This window comes from Cupressus sempervirens, chromosome 8 (genome assembly GCF_028749045.1).
Source record: "Cupressus sempervirens isolate cs-2001-9-10 chromosome 8, ASM2874904v1, whole genome shotgun sequence".
Lineage (NCBI taxonomy): Eukaryota > Viridiplantae > Streptophyta > Pinopsida > Cupressales > Cupressaceae > Cupressus > Cupressus sempervirens.
In genome coordinates, this window is record NC_143125.1 from 651,589,901 (window position 1) to 651,604,915 (window position 15,015).

Below are 15,015 nucleotides of genomic sequence, written 5' to 3' on the forward strand. Positions count from 1 at the left end.
TCAATGAATCCAGTGTTTCATGACAGGTCCAAGCATATTGAAATTCCTTACCATTATGTAAGAGATATGGTAGATAGGAATTCTCTAAAATTAGAATACGTTTGCACTACATATCAAACAACAGATATTCTCACCAAACCTCTATCTCGAGTAAAGATAGACCACTTCAAGAGAAGACTTGGTATGGTTGAATTGTAATTCATTTGTATTCTTCAAATTATTTATAAAATAATTTTTTTTGTTAGGCTATTGACTGTTATGGGCTCCACCATTTGTATTCATTATTTTAGAGGTGACGATCTCTGAAATAATGAACACTTGTATAAAACATTATGAGAGGTGACGATCTCTTAGATAATGTGCTAAACAGTAGAGTTCTACTGTAAGATCTAGTTGAGTTTTAGATCGTATTGTGATATGGATATTGCTATGTCTATGAGTCACAATTTGGATAAAGGAAGAATTTTAGTATTCTACGGATTTATCCTGTATTCTGGTAGATCTTAAACTCAAGATCTTGTTGTGATATAGAAGAGCCAGTACCTATGGATCACAACTTGGATAAATGAAGAATTTAAATTATTCTTTGGATTTTATCTCGTATATTACTTTCATGCAATATCATTATCACTAGTGTAAGTAATGATTCACATCATAGGTATAGTGATATAACAAAAGTATCATTTGTTCTATAATACCTCATGCTTGAGGATTAGGATAGATATAGAGTATCATTCTATGCTTAATCATATTATTTGATGATGCTAGATATGTTATCTCTCAGTATGATTATCAAGTTAACAGGGAGTGTTAATTCCGTAACTTTATAATTCTACTGTTCTGATAAAATAGATCATACAGATCTGATTATAGAAATGATGGCTTTTGAAACCTATAAATATGTTATATTGTTCCTTAGAGAACCGACGCCTATCTTAGGTTAATCATTGTTTGTTTTATCACTAACAAAGATTAGTTAACTTGTATTATATTGTTCATGTCTTAAATAGGTGCCGATTTATAGGAAACAGTCATGGCTGATCAAGGAAAAGACATGTCCCTTCTAGGGTCATGTTCATTGGTCAGCGTATTTATAGAGGAATGTTTTGTGGATAAAGAGCACACAAAATTGATTTCAAGTCTGCTTCTTTAGCAATTATTTCCTCATCGATTTATATCAGAATATAAGATATTACTTGCAGAACAACAATCAAAAGGAAGATTTCATATTCACTAATGATCAGAACAAGACTACGACCATTGAAAGAAAGATATTAAATCAGAGTTAGTTGCAGAATATTATTGAACATTTCATCAGAGTTTTGGAGAAACTTTACAAAATTGAGCAAGAATATAAATACAGTCGGGTCCCATATAATTATGGCCAATGAAAGGGAAAGACTGGAGGTAATAAATATTCTAAGACAGTCCCTGTGAGCTGACCCACTATTACGTGGTTAAGTTTATAATATGCCACTCACCCAAAAATAGGGAGATAAGGAAAAGGCAAACAAAAATATGTAACCAGCAAAGAATCATTTTGTATCCACCACAGTGGATTCCAAATCTGCAATTAGTACAAGGGTACTAAGGAGGTACAATAAGAAAATTGAACAAAGTTAAATATATCTCCATGGCATGAGAAGGAGCGATGTATAAATACCAAAGGAATATGTACAACCAACAAGATAAGGTGATAAGTGTATACATACAAAGATGATAAATAAATATAAGAAGAAAAATAACTGAAGTCTGGAATCTGTGAATATAAAATTAGAACGTAGAATTCATAATAGAATAGTGAATAGGAAAATGAACCAGATTTTTACCACTCAGTGCATTAAGAGATATGTGCGATGATTCACATCAAAATTTAAATTTGCTTGAATTTAATAAATCTAGCATTGTTGTATAATAGAAGTGGCAAGCAATGTTTTGATGTGGTGGCACATAATAAGCGAATTCCCTGTTCCCTCACGGTGTTGGGTGGAGCTATTCCTCATACAATGAATATTGACAAGAGTGTGATTGGAGCAAGAGCTAATCGATAAGAGAACTACTTTGTTGTTAATTGTTCACTTGTAGTCAATATTTTATGCGAGAGAAATGTTTGTGATGTTACCTCAAGAAAAAGTGTTAGCACTTCCACAAAACAAAAGATCAATTGGAAGAGGATAAGTGAAGTTATGTTCACTTCACGTATCTCCTTGCAATCATAATATACCAAAGAAGAAAAAGAAGAACATAAAGAAGTTTGCCATATTTGATGTGATGCAGAATTATTCAATGACATAAGAGTAGGAATTTTACATTGTGGGGGGAATAATAACCAATGTTCATTCCCATTTGAACCATCTTTAGAAGGGAGATGTAAGGGAAGGGACATCATCAGAGTTTCAAATCTGAATCATCCTTTGATTTGATGCATATGGGCCTTCATTAGAGCAACTTGTATTAAGGATGTTGACGTGTAGATAAGTATTTATTATTTTTGAGTATTATAATTACTTGCTTATTGTAGTCTCTAGCTTATATGAATAATAAGAGACATTTGCCTTGATGTACTCTTGTTCCATTCTTGCTCTACAGGAATGCTCTTCCAAGAAAAGAAGAATGATGCATTAGACATGTCGTTGAGTGATAACATACAGGACTATGAAATTAAAGACAAGACAAGGGGCTCTTCCTTTGAGAGGGAGCAGATTGCGATGGAATTTTGTTGTAAGATCAAGATTGGTCGTTCGGATGATCCTATGATAGTAGTTCAAGAGTGAGTAACTAGAGGATCTACTTCAAGCAACTTGTATTAAGGATGTTGATGTGTAGATAAGTATTTATTATTTTTTGAGTATTATAATTACTTACTTATTGTAGTCTCTTGCTTATATGAATAATAAGAGGCCATTTTCCTTGATGTACTCTTGTTCCATTCGTTGCTCACAAGAACGTTCTTCCAAGAAAAGAATAATGATGCATTAGAAATCCAAGAAAAGAATAATGATGCATTAGAAATGTTGTTGAGTGATAACATATAGGACTATGAAATAAAGACAAGACAAGGGGCTCTTCCATTGTGAGGGATCAGATTGCAACGAAATTTTTCTAAGATCAAGATTGGTCGTTCAGATGATCCTATGATAGTAGTTCAAGAGTGAGTAACTAGAGGATCTACTTCAATTGACATCAGAGGATCTTGGACATTTTGTTTCAGAGGGAGTCTAACAAGCAACCTTGGACGATAACGTCAATACATTGAGATCTACTTGATGAGGAAGAAGTTCAAGGTGAAACTCCTTGTAATACATTCTTTTCTGTGAGAGAGAAGCTTGAGGTGAAAGTCCTTGTTCCACCCTCTAGGAGCAGCTATGGTGTATCCACCCTTTGACTTGGTTCATGGTGAATATCACGAGAGCTACTATTTTGCATATGTGGATTATGTCATGAAAGGCGATAATCTTTCATTGATGTATTTGTGAGGTCGCTATTGTAAGGTGACAATCTTAACAATGGCTTGACCTATTGTCTTGATGGACTACATTAAATTGCTGTTCCGAAATGTGCCGGAGATAATGATAACGAATGTATCATGATAGACCACATTAAGTTATTGTCTCGGAATGTGCCGGAGATCATGATACTACAATTGTTGTTCTTGTGACCTTGCTCTATTATCATGATAGACTACAATAAATTGTTGTCCCACAATGTGCTAGAAATCATGATAATGAGCTTATCATGACAAACTACATTAAGTTCATGTCTCAGAGTGTGTCGGGGATCATGGTACTTGTCATAATGGAGACTACATTAAGTTGATGTCCCTAAGATCGCATTTGTTATCTGGTTGACTACATTCAATTGTTGTTCCGAAGTGTGTTAGAGATTAGATAACTCATATCCTTCTAGGATATATAATAATATATTTGTTGGTAGGCATCATGATGTTGATGCTAGTGTTCATATCGTAGAATATGAGATTGATAAGATTGCTCAAAATTAGATCACCATTTCATGAGATGATCATATTGATCAAACCCTCCCTTCGAGATCATGATACTCGTCATGATGGACTACATTAAGTTGTTGTCTTGGAGTGTGCCGAAGATCAGATAACCCAAATCCTTCTTTGATATAACATATTCTTTTGGTAGGCATAATGGACGTGATGCTAGTGCACATACCAAGAGAATATAAGTATGATGAATATCATATGATTGATGTTTCTTGTTGAATCATACTTCAGATGATATTGAAAGATAACATCTAAGTTGATGGATATATGATGATATCCTTAAATATGTCATTCCAAGAATATCATATTGAGATGATATCTCTCTATATGCTTGAGAATATAATGTGTTCTATATCAATCCTCCTTAGCTAAGAGGGAGTGTTAATGTTGTAGCTTCAGTCATATTGAAATAACCTAGAGATAATCCTTCTATAGTTATTGGTTAATCATCAATTAGACAAACCCTCATATATATATAATTTTAATATTATCTAATTGATCATTTATTTATAAATTACTATAGAGACATGTCTCTTCACAACACATCTCTGTAATGTCCCCTTCTCCGCGCTAGGCTTCTTGGCACCTTGTTGGTCTATCTTTCCATCCGGATAGGCTAATGACATTTATATTGAGGATGCCAACCAGTTACAGGATTCTATTTGGTTTCGTTGGGGAGATATTTAAGTTGTTGAGCTTCCTATAGTTAAGTCACTTCATTTTATAAAGTTGATTTATAAAGTTACTTTATGACTTAAAGTCATTTTATAACAAAAGTAACTTAAGTGACTTAAAGACGAAAATGGCTTTTATCCCACATTGCCTAGTTGTTTGTATTTCCCTTCATATCGAGGTTATAAAAGCAAAGAGCCACATTGGGATTCACATCCATGAAAATATAATATTATGAAAATGAAAGGTTGCTTAAATGTGACTGGTTACTTTGAGGACGAGACCTCTTAAGGCAGTGTGAGGAGTTGGACGTAACCCCAGCCTCTCATCGTAGACTTTATGCATCTTCAGAAGGTGGAGCGCAGTACGGACATCACCATTACGTGGAATCCACTTCTAAGAAGTAAGTTATTGGCAAGTAGTGACAGTTGTGTATTCTGTAACAAATGGAGAGTTAGCTTGAATCAGTTTTCAATTCAAGGCAGGCATGAGCAGTATACAGGCAAGAAACTCTCAGCAGTAGTAACATCTACGTGAATTGCTAACAGCAGCATGGCATTCAATAGACAAATACTCACCATTTTTGTGGCATTAGGGGACAGGCAGTACTAATGCTTGAAGGAGGGAAGTCGTTTGACGTGTGCGGGTACTCCATTCAGCAGAGAGCATAGTATAGACTGGTGCATTGAGCTACAGCAGGTTGCGAGCACTGGTGAAGGGGAGGGTAGTAATCTATTGGGCCACTCATACCTATCCTAAGGTGTGCCAACAACCCCTTGCAGCAGTCCGATATCCCATGGCATCCACACTTAGTAGCCGATATCCCATGGCAGCCAAGTCTTACCTGTACGTGCATCACCGGCAATAGTTTCAGGCACTCAACCCCGTCACTGCAATACCAGGTTCCCTTAATTAATTTGTCTTGTAACTTGTTTGCATCAGTAGGTACTATTGTGGTTTTAAACATCTGAATGTGATCGTAGGATCTTTCTTTGCCATTACAAATCTACTAGTAAATATTGACATGGAAGAGTAATATGCATTGTTTAATAATCTGTTATTGCTGAGGTTGTCTATCCGAGTATCCCTATTTTGTGTGTCACCGTTGCTAAATTTTGGAAGGATATAGAAAGAACTGGGTTTGGATTCTTACAGTCTCTTCTATGCATATTTATATAACATTCTATCTGGATTTGGAACACACAGAAATATGGTAGTGTTATTACACTTGCAGTGATCTTGTCCCTCAACAGATCATACTCAAATATTTTTTCCTAGGATGTAAGGATGTTTCCTCACTCTTTTCCCTACCCTTGATTTTTGATTCCATTTCTGTCTCAAAACCCAAGGTTACATCCTATGAATACTTGTTCAAACCTTTGTTGCATCCCTAGCGAATCCCTTGCTGGTTTGTTGTGGGACCTAGTCGTGGTTTTAAGCTGCCACTTTTTACCTTTTCAAAAACAGGCTCAAAAACTCTATTTAGTTTTTGCAAAACCTAGCCCATGAACTTAGAATATGTTTTCTCTTAGAAACCTTGGCCGCCACTTTTTGCTCTAATTGCTGCAACTACAAAAATCCTAGTTAGAGTTATAAACTTGCAAAGAAATGGTGTACAAAACCAATTGCAGGTATCCATCACACAAAAATGTTCAGTTGCATGTCTATTAGAAAAGTGTAGCGAGAAAAAGTCCAAACCCTTGCCCTAGATGTTGCAGCAGAAAAAATGGGCTAAAAGCTGTTTTAAGAACACCAAAATCCATTTGAAAACTAGTGCAAATTTGTTTTCTGTAATTTTTGGCTGCAATTTCCCCAAGTCAAAAAACATGTGACTTTACAATTAAAAATTGCAACTTTTCCTGCAATAGTTTTTATTTTTTTTGCTATTGCACTTAGAAGAATATGTCATAGTTTTAATTCACCAAAAAAAAAATGCAATTTTCTCATTTCCTAGACTGTGCTCTTTTCTCTTCAATAGAGGTCTGCATGACTGCTTCTGAAAATAAAGCACAATGTTCACCTGATCATAGTTGTGATTTTCCACACTTGAGAAATAACTTGCGACCTTTGAATTTTGACAAAATCTTCCTCTTCTTTCTAACCATGCTTTAATACTGTGCATAGATCTGAAAATGACTTGTCTTCAATGTCTTGGATGCTTGCTCACTTGCTTTTGAGGATTTGAGTGCGTGCAGTTGAAACTGGGTTGGCGATTAAATTGATGGATGCCAAAATGAGGGGGGTAACTTGATTTAGTACCTCTCCCTAGTGTTTTAAGGTTTGAATTTCAGAGGAAGCCGACACAGGATTTAATTTCCTGCTCTTTCCTTGGCCCACTAGGTCTTCTCAACAATGGCCATAATTAGGACTAAAGGTCCATAATGCAGAGAGGAAGCTAAAATGCTTACCAGAATTGAGCTAGATCAACATTGGTTGGGCACAGGATGCCATGAACGCTAAAATGAGGCCTAGGTGAGTGAGCAATCGTATGCCAATACAATATACAACACTACAGATAGGAAATAAAGATGAAGATGATCTCTCCAAAAATTGCGCAAGACTCTAAACCATAGTTCTACTATGATAGAGATTGATAAGACAACTTATGTACAAAGTACATGCTTGATATAGACAAGCTCTCAATTCAAGTAAGAGATTTGCACCACTGAGTATTCAATACTTATATAGGAGATGTGAATGGTGTCGTAGTCAAATCTGAGGACTCATGAACTGAATAGTGTGCCATTGTGGAAGTAGGAATAGGAGAAATAACCCGAGCCAGAGAAGATGAGGCAATAAGTATCGTGGAATCATCATCAAAGAGGAATCTTAATTCCTCAGTCGTGCCCTTCCAGTTTGCAAGAAGAGCCTCACAAAACAAACTAGAAAGATTTGTCAAGTACTCATAAAAGTTAGCTATCTCTAGAATACAGTGAATATTATTTTGCTGCATTGGATCACTAGAAATCCCATTAGAAGCAATTCTAAACTTGAGATTAGGAGAAGATGGAGATGCAGTTTTAGTGCTTGTTACTTGACTACACTTCTCATAGTTGGACGATGTATTCAAACAAAATGTTTGAGTATGAAAGTTAGATACATTTTTTGATGTTTGAATACTAGAATGCTCAACGTTAAGGTGCTGATTTGAAGATAAAGAGGTAATAGAAGCTAGAGAACCCAAGAATGTCTTTGTAGGAGGAGCCGAGCATCATGAGAAGTCTCTATGTCATCACAAGGCTGAACCTCTTCCCCTCTAGCAAGCTGCACAACTGTATCACCCACATATGATAAAGATTCATTAAGGGCACATGACAATCTATACCAAGATCCTCTAGAATTGGAGGTTCATTTGAGTCTGCATGCATTTTCTGGATTTTGGTACAATCTCACAAAGGCAGTTATTGTAGACATAACAGTCAATAAATCCTATGACATGATCATTCTCTTTATCTCAAATGTCCGTACAACTAAAACCTGTTTCAATAACATTATGTAGAGATGAGACAAGAGATGAAGCCTCTAGAAATGGTTATGATTTCATCTTGCAAAATCTTATAGTTTCACGTGTTCACTAAAATGATATAAGGATGAACTTCTTCAATACTAGTGATTATTTCCTCAAACTAGTCACACAAACCAATAAAGAAACCCATATGTAGTGAAACTTCCACTCAGATCAATGGAACACAAACCCATTGATGCCCCCAAATTCGCTCAATCATGAAAGCTCCCCAAACAAAAAATGATCGTGATACTTTATATTTAGTGTGATCACAAGCTCTCGAGCAAAAAGGATATTCAATTACAAATTCAACCAATTTGTGCAAAATTAGATAGCACAAGTTTATCAAATCTGAGTGCTTGGATAGAGCTTTTTGTTGCCTATATGAACTCAGAAAATTGATACTAGAGAAAAACTATGCTTGTTTACATGCAAACGCTTTGTAAGGACCAATAGAAATATCCTAGGGAATATTCTTTGAGAAAAAATCACCTTAAAATTTACTTTGTAGTACTAAAAAAATTGCCATTTCATAAACCAAATATTAAAAGGAGATTCTGAAGTGATGTGAAAGAAAAAACAATTTTCAAAACAACTTTTACCTTTAATACTTAACCATGGCCATGACACCTTAAACCATTTATCCATGGCACTCAAAAAAATGTTTTTATTTTCCTTCACTTTTTCTTGTTCCTCATAGAGGTAGGTGTAGCAAAGGCTACTAAGATTTCACTTTGTGCAACCTTCTAGTCATGGGCATTACTAATGGAAGAAGTAAAATACTCTGTGGCAGGGGAGAGTTCTTACATTTGTAGAGGTGTAAATATGTATGGTGTACCATGCACAATGGAAACTGAGTTAATAATGTTGTTAGAGGTGTAAATATGTATGGTGTACTATGCACAATGGAAACTGAGCTAATAATGTTGTTAGAGGTGTCAAAGACCATAGGAATTGTGTATAAATTTCAATGGTGGTTGTTACTATGAAATAAAGCCTATCAATGGAGGAGTAATGATGTCATAACTCTTAACTGTTCGTAGCATGTGGAGTAAAGAATTCATGCTTGTTGGGAATAATGATGGCTGTGTTGGAACAAGGGTTGAAGATGTTGAAACACCTAAGAGTTGACAAATGTTGCCACTGTGTAGCATGGTACTAAACACCCATATTTCAGATTATGAACAATCAAAATTACTAGCAAGGAACTAGGAGTAATAATTTAGTACCTTAATTTGTAAAGAACATGTTACCTTCTGTGTTAACTGAAATTGAGCAATTAAACCAATAATGGCAGATGTGAATTGTGCATTGAAACAATACCAAGTGGTTCACCCACTTTTGTTCAAAAAAAAAGTATAGAATAGAGAAAAATTACAAGAACCTCTTAAAAAAGTGCTAGAACATAGGCAAATTTATAATCAAACTTAATGACTTTTGTTACCTTCAGCCGCTTGTGAAACCCTGCAAACATGAAAAAACACTAGTGAAATAAAAGTCACTCTTGACTATCTTGAGCTTTTGGACACGATGGTGAAGTCCTTATGGCTCCATTGATCAGAGGAAATCAGCTCAGACTTAGAATTCAAAAAGCGAGATCTCACCCAATCCTATTGCTTCTTTGAACCATTCTTATTCTCTAGATAATCCAAAGTTGCAAGAGAAGAGCATGCTGGGTTTATGAGAAAAGACTTGTCCCAAATCTCTCAATAAACAATTCACCTTTTAGGTCTGCAAAATTTTGCCTTTAAGACTGCTATTATAATCACCTTACACTTGCTTCTAAGGTCTGCTCCAAACTTTTGATTGATAGAATGATATTTGATGAATTGCTTGAATAATAAACCATGAACACAGCCTTCTATAAATTCAAGAAGATGCACAACCACAAGCTGGTCGGCCAAGATCAGCAAGTGCATTTTTATTTAATTTTTACATTTCCCAAGAAGACAACCAAATCAAAGGGGGTTGGCCTCACAAAAGAAAATAATCTTGTCAGAAATAGAAATAGTATGTTGAGAGGGGGTCCCAAAAGCTGAAGGTTGGTCAGCATGATTTTATTTTATTTTAATTTAATTTCTTTCAAGAATGGTTCAGTCCATGTAAAGATGATTATGCAAATTAATATATTTAACTTGCCTCCTCCTAACTCTGCCCTTTGAAATCAGTGACAATAATTTCATACATTATCATTAACCAATGAAGTTAATTAATTTTGTTCATATTGATTTAATTTTAAGAGTTGAAATTGCATTGTTTATGACAATTTATTAGTTTCTAACTGTAGTTATTATTACATTATCCTAAAGATTGCAATCCAAGAAACAGAGGGCATAAATGAGGAACTACCGAGTCATTTGGCAAGGCAGGGGGAATGTTTTGTGTTTATTGTTGGGTGATGGTATATATATACAACTTTCAAGAAAAAGATTGTGACTGAACAGTTGCTGACTGAATAATTTATTGGCTGCATTACATGTAATTGAAGTTTTTTGATCTTCCAATGCTAAGACAAGAGAGCGAGTTGTTATGATAATTGTTATGATTTTTGTTCCATTTAGGAAGATAAAATTGTTACCATGTTTCTAACAAGCCAGGGACCAAATGCATAGAATGTAGCGTGTGTTCTCTATATTTATTTTAGGTCTGAGAATCTGATCACCATGTGAATAGCTTTTAAGTTCTTAATTAGACACTTGGGGTCAAATTTATTACTCTATTTTTAAGGAAATTCATTTCTGAATGGATATTGAATAATCTAGATAACAATTTAAGTGTTACAATCCATTAGTGACAGAATATACATGCATTTAATTGGAAGACATAGTTAGGATCAATGTTTACACATGATATGATGTAAGAGCACCCATGGACTGATTGCCATAACATACAAGATCTCATCTTTACTCACTTGTTAAGCTTAAGCTGGCTGACAATCATTATCTTGTGGGAAGATTTATTCCTTTCTCATATTTCTTAAATTATTTGCCTTTACCTTATGATGGATTCATTGTACTGCCAGTTGTCTGAGAATTCATGGCAAAATGCTATGAGAATGTATATTCCACCTTAATCAAATAGGTTTTAGGCAATGATATTATTCTTAAGAGTACACGATTATAATTGCAGTCGTCTTTCCTATGGGGATACTTCATGTCCCCAATAGCTGGAGGAGTATTAGTAGATCGCTATGGTGGCAAACGTGTCATGGCATGGGGTGTAGCTGTGTGGTCACTGGCAACCTTTCTTACTCCATGGGCTGCAAGTCATTCCTCCCTAATGCTTCTATCTATGCGCATGTTGCTTGGTATAGCAGAAGGTGTAGCTCTACCTTGCATGAACAACATGATCTCAAGGTAAATGAATAATTGATTCATTACTTATGTAATGCTTGTTCCACTCTTATATAGGAAGGAAAAAAATTAATCTTGATTTATGTGCTCTTAAGATCAGCTGAATTATCACAATGATGCACTTGTGCTTGTTGATTACTTTATGTCCCAGAATATTTTTTTAATGAATACCAGTGGGACTGATTAGACTTATTCATTATGTTTTATTAGTTTCTAATTGCTCTCTTTCATTGCATGATATGACACTTCGCAAAGTAAATTCTGAACTGTGTGCCCTTCTTGCAGGTGGTTTCCTCGTACAGAGCGTGCAAGAGCAGTGGGTCTCTCAATGTCTGGATTTCACCTTGGCAGTGTCATAGGCTTGATCACTTCACCTATCATAATGGCACAGACAGGTGTCTTTGGTCCTTTTGTAATCTTTGGGATTTGTGGTTTCCTTTGGCTTTTAGTATGGGTGGCATCCATATCAAGAAGTCCTCAGTATCATTCTCAAATATCCAAATCTGAACTTTCATACATTCTAGACAGAAATGAAAATTCACTGAATATGGGCACAGAGAAAATGCCCAAAAGTTCAGGTAGACTACCTCCCTTTGGTCTTCTCCTCTCCAAGTTACCAACATGGACTATTATAGTTGCCAATGCTATGAACAACTGGGTAAGCCTTAAAGAGGGTAGATATTGCATTGAGGTTTTTGGATTTTGTCTGCAATTATTATGACATTTAATATTTCTGAATATCATGAAGTAGTATCTTGCACTTTGTCTCTGTTTACAGACAATCTAGTATAATACATTTTGATCTAATACTGTTAAAATTTTATTTCTCAGGGTTATTTCATCATTCTGTCTTGGATGCCTATCTACTTTAAAACTGTAAGATTGCCTCCGAACATTGGCAGATTATTGATTTATCTAGTTTTGATATTAACTTCTTTCCTGTCTTCCAATGCTATTCATTGCAATTATATTTTGAATTTACCACTTAACTACATCAACAATATAGTCTTTGAAAATAAAATTTGTCTAATTTCAAATGCAAATTTTTGTTTTGTGATGCAGATCTATGGTGTGAATCTCCAGCAAGCTGCATGGTTCAGTGCCATACCATGGGCAATGATGGCAGCTTTAGGATATGTTGCAGGAGCTTTCTCAGATAATTTGATTCAATCTGGTTTCACTGTAACATTTGTTCGCAAGCTCATGCAGGTTAAGTGTCTTTAACTTCATCTGAATTAATTTTTCCTTTGTTAATTATATCCATAGAGGGGAGGGGGTTGAGCACCACCTCATCCATCATCCATCATCTGTATAAGTCTACCTATTCGTATTTGTAATAGTGCTCGACCGACATTCCCACCTGGGGGCCACTCAGGAGAGTAGTTAGTTAGTTTATTTCTCCTCCCTGAACTAACTGGAGTGAGTGAGAGGTTCTTACTTAATATACCTTACTAGCTATTATAATTACACTGGGGTGCTACATACGTTATGAAGGTGTAAGCTGCAAATGTGAATTCATATCGTTCATTGAAGCAACATTACAATTTCAACAGGGAATCTAGATCCTAAACTAGTTCCCTCATGTGCAATTTTGATGTAGCTTTTCAAATTTCTTTTCTGTTTCTTAGTCTGTAGGAGAAGCTGCCTGGACTTTGTCCTTTATTACATCTATATGTACCACTGGGGGCATTTTTGCATGGAAAAATCGGAAAAACAAGGAAGTGGTGGCTAAAATAGAAATCTAGGAGTTGTTTCACACCTAGAATAGTATAGTAGTAAAACCTCCAGTGCTTGTATGTACTACACTGTAATCGAACTAATCACTATTCTGCTCCGGGTTTCTAAAGAGGCCAGTATCTGAGAAGCCACTGAATTATAACAAGCGTGCAATTTGCATAATCAAAGTCCATAAAAAAAAGTGTGAATGGAAATCACCTTCCACATTTGTTATTACCATTCATTATTCATTTCATTCTCTATCCATTTGGAGTTCATTGTTCTCCATCTACATGATTTTGTTGCTATATATGCACATTTTTTTTGTAGCATTAGAATAACCAAGACAAGGCTGCCTCCTGGACTTATTTATGATATGGGTATTTCCAATTCCATTGGCTTTAACAGAAGGGATAGATTGCACGAGTTCTAATTTTTTTTTAGTTTCTCTGTAGGCAAGAGTGAGGGTAGATGGTCGAGATACTATTTTTTTAATTATTAAGTTATGAACTAAGAAAGTTGCTAACCAAACATTGTCTTGCATGGGCTGTACTGCACACGTTAAATTTTGTTCATTCTATCCACATTGTATGCTAAGCTGCTCATACTCCTTGACTTCCATCATGCTGGAGCAATGATAAGTTTGTTTATAAGCAGGTCATTGTTTTTAGAATTTTGGCGATCACCTCATAATGAGGTGGACAAGCTACGTCAAGAGAACAATTATCCTCTATCTATGCCCTCGTAGAGTCCTTTCAACCCTAGTCGTGATGCCAAGAAGTCAGCTCCTCTAGGCTGTATCAATCTCAGTTCAGCATTATGCCACTATAAAATACCAGGAAAGAGATTTAAACGAATTATCAGAAGAGTTTATGCCCAGGCTAATTAATCTGGTTACGTTACCTGAAAGAGATCTAGTAAACTACTCAAACATCTTATAGGTTCAGGTGTCAGTTTAGCATCACAGAAGTAACACATTGAGTCCATATAAAATGGCCGCTATCCAAAGTTCAAACACATACATAAACCCATGCAACTCATAAGGAGTCAAAGTCCATCTACTTGATTCAATTACTATTTGGAAACATATAATTTAATAGATGAAATTAAATCTACAGATTACGATATTAAATAAAAAGACATACCATATTGGTAATACTTACGCTCGTAGTTGGTGAAGGCCACCTTAGAAAATCAATCCTAAGCTGAACACAAATCTTAGTGTATATTTAAAGTAGGCAAATCATCCATACATACAAGAGTTTCTTACACCCACAAAAATCATCATTAATTACTGTAACGTATAAAATAATGATCCAATGTGATTAGACCACCAACTTATATGCACATTCCAGAAAGAGAAGACAAGAGGCTCTCAAATATAACCCTTTTGAGGCCCCAAATCAGATTAGCACAACCCAATATGGATGTAGGGGTGCTAATGCAAAATCCAATTCCTTTTAGGGGTGTCTATCCAAAGGTCTCTCTTTCTTTCCTTTGTTTGTTTGTTGTTCTTTCCCGATTAATGTTGATTGTGATGTTAAGGATGAAATGCAAGTAAAGTAGGGGCACATATAATAATAAGAAAATGAATGACCTAATCTGTTATATCAAAGTAAGTGCTATGAAATGAAAAAGAGGGAAATGTACTCACCGTGAGGGCTAGTAGAGGACGGAAGATCAGATCAGAAAATAGGCTGTCAGACTGTATAAAAAACAAGATCATAGATGGATCCGAAATCTGGAAGCTGGAAACT

The 15,015-nt window shown here is 35.4% G+C and overlaps 1 protein-coding gene across 1 annotated transcript in view; it reads left to right on the forward strand.

Annotated features, from left to right (window-relative positions):
- The window catches only part of LOC149544111 (putative anion transporter 3, chloroplastic), a 103,288-nt gene that overhangs the window by 35,914 nt on the left and 52,359 nt on the right, over positions 1–15,015 (forward strand). The window contains exons 2-5 of the mRNA XM_089798693.1: positions 11,319–11,545; positions 11,828–12,200; positions 12,374–12,418; positions 12,605–12,751. Coding sequence (XP_089654819.1) covers positions 11,319–11,545; positions 11,828–12,200; positions 12,374–12,418; positions 12,605–12,751 — 792 coding nt within the window. The remainder of the gene's footprint in view (positions 1–11,318; positions 11,546–11,827; positions 12,201–12,373; positions 12,419–12,604; positions 12,752–15,015) is intronic.